The following is an 8,996-nucleotide window of genomic DNA, read 5'->3' as shown; positions in this document are numbered from 1 at the left end:
CGAAGGCTCGTCGGGTCCTGGCGGCGCGGGGCCTGAGCCGCCTTGGCGTTCGAGAGCGGCCGGAGCCCGATCTCGGCCGGAGCGCGGGGCGGAGGGGGCTGGCGGGGGGAGTAGCCTCGGAGCCCATCTGTCGGCCCCGCGCCCGGCGGGCCGGTCACCAGCTGCCGGCGCCCTTGTTGCGGCCAGATGAGCCGGCTCAGCGAGGGCACCGCAGCCCGGCCCGCCGCGGAGCGAGCCCAGGCGCTGACCCCCGCTCCGGCCCCCGGGACCGGCTGGGAGCCGCCAGGAACCAGATGGAGAGGGAAGGGGGGCGGTGGGGAGAGCAGTAGGCTCGCCTCACTGTAGAGACAGGAAGACTGAGGCCAGGGAGGGGAGGCCCCTGCCCGTGGACCCCAGTGAGGCCAATGGGCCCCCTGACCACAGCGCCAAGGAAGAGAGGGGGACAAAAATATTTCCTATTGCGGATGGAAGGAAGCCGGGTCCCAGGAGGGGAAAATGAATCTTAAGGAGGGGCGGGAAAGAAGGGCTGAGCGCGGACAGGCGCATGGTCATTTGTAAGAAGTTTATTTCGACATTTAAAAAAGAGAGAGAACCCGAGGGCCTGCCTGCCGCAGGACAGGAGGCTGGGGGTCGGGGTGGTGGACAAGCCCGACCCCTTCCTGCCTCACCTGGGAGGGAAGAGGGCACAGGCCACAGACTCACTGATTCACGGACACGGTCACGGGCTCAGGGGTCACGAATAAATAACTTCATATACACTTTGCACACCTTATGTACAGCTCTGCTGCGGCCCAGGAGGAGGGCTCCACACTCCCCTCCGTCTGTGGGGGTGCGGGGGGAGGGCCGGGTGTACAGCTGCAGCATGAAGGGGGAGCGGGAAAGAGTGCAGCGTCGGGGTCGCCCCCCACCTCCTCCCAGGAAGGTGCAGGGCGGGGCGCCTTGGGGAGCCGTGGGGGGGGGTGTATGTACACCGGCGGGTGGGAGTGGCTCCTTGACCGCGTGGCCGGGACGGAGCCCGCGGGGGGTGTTGGGGAGGCTCAGTCCGGGTCCGGGCCTCAGTAGTCTTGGCACAGGGCCCTTCGGGGGACACTGGCTGGGAGTCCAGGGAGGGCCGGCCAGGGGGCCCCGGGGAAGGGGCGTTGAAACCCCGCGCCCCGCGAAGGGCAGACGGAAGGGGCGCACGCGGAGCCCCAGGGAGGCGGGTGGGCGCTTCACCGAGGCTGCGCGGCGCGCGGGAGGACGCCGGCCAGCGGGGGCAGCGGCGGGGGCGGCTCGCTGGCGCCCTGGAGTCCGTGGATGAGGATGCGGGGCACCAGAGGTCTCTGCAGGGCTGGCGGCGGCGCGCTGGGCCCGCGGTACAGATACAGTGCGGCGCCGGGATCCAGGTTGGAAACTAGACTCTGCGGGTAGAAATAAGGCGACGGGAACATCCGCTGGAGCGCTGAGTAATTGCCTGCCTCCGCCAGCAACTCCAACCCGACTGCCGTCTGTCGCTTCCATTTAGTCCTGGGGACCGAAATAAACGCGGACGGCGGGGTCAGGGCTGTGGCGCCCAAAGACCCCTGCCGCTCACGAGTGCTTGGCCCAGAGCACCTTCGGGGAGGCCAAGAGGGATCCCACGGATTTGTTAATAAATAGCGGGGTGCCAGGCACCGTGCTCAGCTGTCACATGCATCGGGTCCTGTCATCCGCCAGCCTTCGTGGCTGTTATCTCTGTTTTACAGATCAGAAAACTGAGGCCTTGGCCAGTTTTCGAGATGGTCTCCAAAGAGGAAGAGCCCAGGCTCTAAGCCAGGCTGTCTGACCCCAAAGATGGGGTTCTTACCTGACCACACTTGGCTCCGGAGATCACAGGAGACACTCGGAGCTGGGTGTTGGGGCTCCCCCTCCCCTGTGTATGCGCCCCCTGGGAGGATTTAGGAACTCACCCCCCCCACGATGATGGTGGGGGTGGAAGAGGTTGGTAGCGGTGGAAGAGGGCCCGTGGCCACTGAACCACCAACCGGGCAGATGCCCCATTGGGTGAGCTTCTGTGGAAGCGTGCAGACCGGAGTCTGCAACTGGAGAGTATGAGTACTAGCCTCACACCCTCTCCACCACACCCGCTGCCCTCAGCACCCAGCTCCCCGGCACAGGAGGAGCCCTGCAGGCTGCGGGAACCCCAACAAACAGCCGAGTGTTGGCCTGGGACTGGAGGAGGCAAGGAAGTTGAGGCTACGCTTCAGCTGGGACCCCTGGGTGCACCTGGCTAGTGAGGCTGGGCCAGCCTGCCCTGGTCCCACTGAGGCGGACACAGCCACACCAACCGCGTTTCTCTCCCTGAATTATTCATCATCATCATAATTGTGTAATTACTGTAACGGGCCTTAATTATTGATGCCCCGAGCAGTAATCGGTATTTATTATTAATGGGGAGACGTGTTCTGAGGCGTGTTTATGGAAAGCACCATTCCAGCTCACACTGAGTGTGCGAGTGAGTGTGGGTGTGTGTGAACTGTGTCAGTGTATGTTGGGGGTGTCTGTGGATGGGTGTGAGTGATTTCATCCTGTGATGGTGTTGGGGAGGGAGATTAGGAAGCACCAGCTTCTAGACCAGTGCCCACTGCCAGTTTCCCAATCACCCTCTCCCCAAGGAGCCGGAGCTGGGTCTGTTTCTTCCTCCAGTCCGGACTGTAAAGGCTGAGGTGTCCATAGGAGCCCCCAGAGAGCTCAGAGAGCCCCCCAACACACACACATCAGGGCTGCCCCTTCATTCCCACACCCCCCGCCACAGGACTTTCTGGATACTGAGAGCACCGCCCCTCCCCTGGCCTGGCACCCTTCCTGGAGAGCTCAGCGGGCCCCAGCAGGGGCTAAGGCTGGTCCTGGTGGGGAGGGTAGGATCCTGGCTGAGGTAGGGGCAGGCTCCTGAGTCTGTCTGTCCTCCTGTCCTGGTGGGGGATGACTGGGTGCTGGAGACGAGTCCAGTCCTGTCGCTGTCCCTCACTGTGGACTTTGAGCAAGGCCTCTTCCCTGCAGGGCCTGAGTCTTCTCACTTTACAGAATAGGGAAAGTGCAGGGGTCCCCTCTGGGTCAGGCCAAGGCTTGTGGGTCCCAGGGAGGGGCAGTTAGGAAAGGAGGGGGCCCTCTGCCCGCCACCACCCTGCAGACAGGCCTCACCTCCGGTTCTGGTACCAGGTCTTGACCTGCGTGTCGGTGAGGTTGAGCGAGGCGGCCAGCTCCATGCGGTCCTGCACGCTCAGGTACTTCTGCCGCTCGAAGCTGCGCTCCAGCTGCGCCAGCTGATGGTCCGTGAAGGCCGTGCGCGCTTTGCGGGGCTTCTTCAGGCGCACCGGGGGGCTGTCCCGGGAGCTGGAGATCTCGCGGTCGCCTTCCTCCTTCACTGCGGAGACACAGCGGTGCGTCAGGGCCCGGCCTCGCCTCCCGCCCGCCAGCGCCCTCCCCGCCCCAGCTGGCCGCCGGTTCGCTCCGCTCGTGTAAACGCGACTCCCGACGGCCGTGGCCCCACCGCACTCAAGCGCGTGGGGCCGCGGCCAAGTGGCTCAAAGGCAGACTCCCCGGCTCCCCGCCCCAGACCAGGGCGTGAGCCCTGACGGAGGAGGAGGATTGACACCTCCGGGGACAGATGACCCAAAGCGAGAGGACCCGACCCGCTGGCTCTCCGCCGCGCTCCCTGGAGGGATGAACAGAGTCACCGTCCCGGAGGCCTGAGCCGAGCGGCCAGGCGGAGACGCAGGGGGTGGGGGGAGGGGGTTCCAGCGGGTGGGCCGCGTCGGTGCGCGCTTCAGGGGTGCGGGTCTGTGCTCCGCATCCGCGCCCGGATTTCCTGGCCGCGTGCGGACCCGGAAAGGAAGAAGCTGAGGACCGGCATGTGGGGAGAAAAACCCGCGTGGAGAGACAAAAACCGGTTCGCCCCGCAGCGAATCAGTGCCCCGAGAAGCCAGTCACTGGCCTTGTGAGATGCGACGTCTTAGCGCCGGCCTCCGCGGTCCCTGAGCTACCTACAGACCGCGGGGCGGAGGGCGGAGGGCGGAGCGCCGGGCGCCCGAGCCGGGAGCGCGAAGCTCTCGGAGAAACACCCGGCGCGTTTGCCCCTCGGCTGTGCGCGTCGCGGTGGCCCGTGTTTCCTTGTCAATACGCGCTCCAGGGTCGCGACACCCCGGCAGGGGCCCCGCTCCTGAGGCCCGAGAACGGACCGACAGGGGACCGTTTCTTTTTTCCCCCAGACGCCTTCGTTCAGCGCCGACTGCTCCGAAAACGCACACTTGATCGTACAAGCTCCATGATCTCCTTCCTTCCCTCCCTAAAGTGATGATCTAACCCACAAGACCATGTCCCCAAAGTTGGCTGCGCCAGCTGGGGCTTTCCCCCTCATTTTCCTCTGTTTTCCTTCATGGTGAGTTTCATTGTGCCTGGCGTGTGCAGTGACAGGGTTCAGCTGAATGCAAGTTGATTTCTCTCTGTAGGAAACAATAATCCGGTTAATTGAGCCACTAGGGAGTGAGACTTTTCGACCAGAAAGGCAGAGGTTCTCGGCCGGGAGGGCCCGGCCCCGGGCGCGTGGAGGCAGACGGAGTCGCCTCCCTCCTGTCTCCAGCAGGCTGGTGCGCCAGGCTCTCTCCCTGCCCTCTCTGAGCCGGGGCCCCGCTGGGGTACGGCCACCTCAGGAGGTGCGTTAGGCAAAATCTGGGTTGTGGCTGCGCCCGAAGGCAGAAATTGAAACGAGTGTGAGAAAACAGTAATTCAAACCTCAAACTTAATATCGTGGAAATCTGACTTTTTGAGGGAGCTGCTGGAACTCACTTCGGAAACCCCAGCTTCTTAGGGCTGAGGTGGGGGATTGAGTTTGTGGGTCAGGAAGAACGGGTTGGAGACTCCAGCGTTTCTCTAATCCCTCTTTGACACAGGCGGGTGCCTTGAGGGGCAGAGGGGCACTCGGTGCTGCTCAGCCTCAGCCTCCCGGACAGTCTCAGCCCAGTGGGACCTCAGACTCTGGTCTGGAGGCCACATCTCAGTGCCCCAGAGTCCCGGGCCCACTGACCCAGGCTACTCTGAGCAAAGCGCTGGCTCAGTTTCTCCATCCGATTTATTTCTCCGCACACATCGGCTGTAGCAAGCAGGACCCAGCGGCAGACCGCCTTACGTCAAAGCCTGGTTTCAGTTTCTTTCAGTGTGACCCTTGAGGAGCCTTTGATGCCAGAAACAGGTGGGGCTGGCCTTCCCTCCGTACCCTCCTTGGAAGAAATTATTCTTAGCATGGAAGGTGGACGGGGATTTGAATTGCTCTGATGCCCACCCCCCGCTGGCTCTCTCTCTGGCTCGCTCCGTGTGTCTCTGTCTCAACAAGCCTTCCTAATTCAAGCCCTGAAAAACTCGCTTCCACATTGGAGAAACACTCCTGACAGTGTCTCGGCAGTGGATGTTTCCGCTCTCTCTTCCACCTTGGGGCTTTGTAAGTGCAAAGGCAGCGGTTCCTAGGGATGGGGGTGGGGGAGAACTTCACACCCTCTGCTCCAAACCTATTTAAGTGATACGTGGACAGCCGGCCCTCATCACTTCCCTGATCAGATATCATCAGGGACAGGAGAGGAAAATTGATATTCCAATTATCTTAAACGAAATCGTGCCTCAAAATCCCACCTACGGGCAAAGAAATGAAAGGAGACAAGAGCCAAACTATCTTCCACGTCCACCAGCCCCAGCCGTTGACATGCGGTGTGGGAGACGCGCGCCCCTTACTCTAACCATAAAGCTGGGATGTTGCTGAGAATTATTAATATTAAACCGCTATCTTATAAATACAGATAGACATTGCCCACCCCCGCCTCCGCCCCCAGCACCTGTCTTTCTCCAGGGCAAGCCTTTGCCTCTCTAAACGGGTCCCAGGGGGAGGGGCAGGGGTCGCTGGGCCACATGCCTCCAGACCTCCTTCCTGGCTTCTCGGCTTAACCGGCTCAAAGACACTCTCTGGCAGCTTGGGTGGGCAAGCAGAGGGCAGTGGGATGAGGAGTGGGGCCCCAAAGGGGTTTCGGTTTGTGGTCAGGGCCTGTCCACGAATGAATTCTTGGTTGGGAGGAGAGTGTTAAAGGGACGTTCCCTAAATTCTTGCGAAGGCTTAGTGCAAATAGGAGGAGCAGGCACAGGGCTCCCAAGACAATAAGAAGGTTGCCTTTATTAAGGAAATTTTGTCTCATGAAAAGGGTTCCTGGAATTAATTGCAAAACTGAAAGAGCTCTGAGCAGCCTCTGCCAGCCCCTAGTTTTCTGCTGGACAGGGACACAGGGCTTTACTCCCTCAATATCCGGAGACTCTGTCCCATCCTGCCTCCTGACTTCTTTCTAGAAAGAATTTTGCGCCTCTGGCTAAAGTCGAGGTAGTGGCTGGGGGTGAGAAAGAAAATTAGGGCCTCTTTTCTTCTTTCCTTCCCCTTTTCCTCTTAATCTAATCTGGTCTTCCTGGTCAAGAGGACAGCAACAACAAAAAACTCCCGGTGGTGGAAAAGCAAACGAAGGGGCAGCAATTCTAATACTGGGGAAGCGGGCCGGTCACTTGCGAGTTTCTGGGTCCCACACACAAGCTGAAGTTGGCTGCTCGATGCACTTGAAATCCAATTCAGTGAGAACGGTGGGGTGGGTGCAGGGTCCTCCCCTCTCTGACCCAGACCTCTGAACCTGCTCCCGGTCAGCTGCCTGGCTGATCTTTCTACTTTGAAGTGAGCCTTTCTTTTTAATGATTCCCAGGGCCCAGGTCACACTGGGCCCAACGGGAGGGAAAGCTCAGTTCCTCTTCCCGCCTACAAGTTCAGATTAAAGGGGAAGATTCTGACTGTTCTTAAGGCTCCATCTGAAATATCCTGCTAGGTTTTCACCCTTATAAAAAGGCGTTCAAGCAGAACCCTCTGGACCTTCTATTGCTTCTGCAAGATCTTTTCCCAGAGACACTCTAGCCAGATAGGAACCTGCTCCTGCCCACCAGTGCTGCTGGGAAAGTGGTCCCAGGTGAAGTTTAGAAAGTTTGCTTGGTGCATTTTGGGGAATCTTTCCTGGAGCACACAGTGTCCCTCTTGCACTTTCTCCACTGCGCTCTGCTGCTCAAGGCATAGCCACGGGGCCAGCTGAAACGTTCAGTCAAGACCAAAAGGTTCAGCCTGGGCCCCGGGGGAACTCCGAGTGAGCATGTACATATTCCTATATGCTTTAAGAAATATAGCAGTTCTTAGAAATGTAGCATGCCCCCCCCCCAAGTTTTCTCCTCCTGTTTTCTTACCTTTATACTCGGAGTCCGACGAGGAGTTACTGCCACTTTTGTCCAGCTTGTCTCTAAAGTCCTCCCCAGCCTTGGCCACAAGACGGCCCCCAGGCTCAGGGGCGGGCGACTGCCCGCTGCTAGAGTAGGGTGCACAGGCCGCTAGTGGTTTGCAGTCGGCAAGGATGTCCCTGATCAGAAAGGAGGAGGTCACGGTGCGCGACTGGGCTGGGGCCGAGAGCTGCCCAGGTTGCAGGTGGGAGTCCAAACCTGGGCCTGATGCTCCGCCAGGCCTCGGGGTGCCCGTCTCCAGACAGTCCCTTCCTGGTGAGGCTGGTGAAGAGCAGTCGCTGCTGCTCTCCGAGCGCGGACTCAGCTCCAGGGGCGAGCGGCAGTCCCCAAGCAAGGGGTCCCCCTTGGGAAGGGCGGGGCTGCCCGCACGGTGGGAGAGAATGGAGTCGATCCCAAAGCCATTGGAGCCTTCCATAGCCAAGCTGCGACCTGTCCTCCCCAAAAGCTCCCCACCCACCCCCAACCCCAGCCGCCGCTGCCCCTGCCCCTAGCTGCGGGCTGGCATGGGGAAGGCGGGCAGGGAGCCTGCGGGCACCTTGGATGGAGTTCAGCCTTGGGGGAGCCGGGGAGCTCTGGGCCAACCTCCTCTGCGCATTAGATCCAAAAGGGCTCAGCGCGTCTTCTGCAGCATCGCGCCGAGCTGCCGAGCCGAGGGGGGGTGGTGGGAGTGTCAGGGAGGAATGGGAGGGAGGGTGCGCCAAGTTGGGGAGAGCAAAGGGGGAGATGGACGGCCTGAGCGCCCGTTTGGCACAGAAGAAATGCGAGGATGTTGGAATCTAAATAAAGAACGGCTTTAAAAAAAAAAAACAAACAAACAAACCCAAACCGCACGCTTCCTCCAGGCTAGCAGCCGCTGAGGGCAGCGGGGTCAGTACCGCGGATAGCAGCGGGCCGGAGCCGCGCTACCAGTCGCCGGAACGGAGCGCACCTGGCGGCGTCAGCACCGCGGATAGCGGCGGCGGCGGCGGCGGCGGCCCGCGGCGCATGACGCTCCACCTGGCCAGGGAGGTCCTGTCGCCGCGCTCGCACCGCTCCAGGGGCCCGTCAGCACCGAGGACAGCGCCCCCGGCTCCGAGGTTCTGCTCTCAGCGCGTCCTCCGCGCGCGCCTTCGCCTCCCCCCTTCCTTTAAAAAATGAACTTGTGTCACTTTTACTTTGGGGCTGGGTTTTTTTTGTTTCTTTTTTTTTTTTTTCGTTGTGTTGTGTGTGTGTGTGTGTTTTTTTTAAAGGGGACTCGCCCACGTGTCCCCGGAGTGATGACGCTGATTGGCTCCGGCCGATTTTGGGGGTGATGTCACGGTTCCGCAAGCCGCTGCCCGATTCCCTTTCAGTTTGATTAAAAGAGACACTGAATTAATTACACCACAGACCCAACTGTTTACCGGCGATTTCCACACGGTTTGCTTTCATTAGGCCGGTGATGAGGCTCCTAATGAGGGTGATTAGCCGAGGGGGGCACGGGCTAGCCGGGAGGGGTCCGGAGCCGGCTGCCGCTGCCTGCCGCTGCCGGTGGGTCGGGTTGGGAGGTTTTTAAAGTTTTCTCTAACCTCTTCCACAGTTATTCAAATTACTCGTCCTGGGGCTGTCAGAAATCCTTTCTTCACTCCCCCCGCCCCCCACCTCCGTCGTTTTTTTCCTCCTGCGAGAGAAAGGGACTCAGACTAGCAGAGAAAGTGTGT

At 60.6% G+C, this 8,996-nt stretch overlaps 1 protein-coding gene across 1 annotated transcript; it reads right to left on the bottom strand.

Moving 5' to 3' along the window:
- Positions 1-547: 547 nt before the first annotated feature.
- BARHL1 (BarH like homeobox 1) lies at positions 548-8,487 on the bottom strand. Its single transcript, XM_082696151.1, has 3 exons — positions 7,267-8,487; positions 3,160-3,382; positions 548-1,506 (listed from the first exon to the last, which is right to left on the bottom strand). Exons 1-3 carry the CDS (start codon positions 7,730-7,732, stop codon positions 1,212-1,214), a joined length of 984 nt encoding a protein of 327 aa, XP_082552277.1. The 5' UTR covers positions 7,733-8,487; the 3' UTR covers positions 548-1,211.
- Between the last annotated feature and the right edge of the window lie 509 nt (positions 8,488-8,996).

Source organism: Mustela nivalis (assembly GCF_964662115.1).
Source record: "Mustela nivalis genome assembly, chromosome: 13".
NCBI lineage: Eukaryota > Metazoa > Chordata > Mammalia > Carnivora > Mustelidae > Mustela > Mustela nivalis.
The sequence above is the reverse complement of the archived record's forward strand: the minus strand, read 5'-3'. Positions and strand labels throughout refer to the sequence as shown.

Excerpts from the sequence above, each read along its gene's own strand:
- BARHL1 (XM_082696151.1), bottom strand. The coding sequence starts at position 7,732 with ATGGAAGGCTCCAATGGCTTTGGGATCGACTCCATTCTCTCCCACCGT. Across the intron at positions 3,383-7,266 it reads GTCGGACTCCGAGTATAAAG|TGAAGGAGGAAGGCGACCGC; the intron begins GTAAGAAAACAG and ends GTGTCTCCGCAG. Across the intron at positions 1,507-3,159 it reads ACCTGGTACCAGAACCGGAG|GACTAAATGGAAGCGACAGA; the intron begins GTGAGGCCTGTC and ends TTCGGTCCCCAG.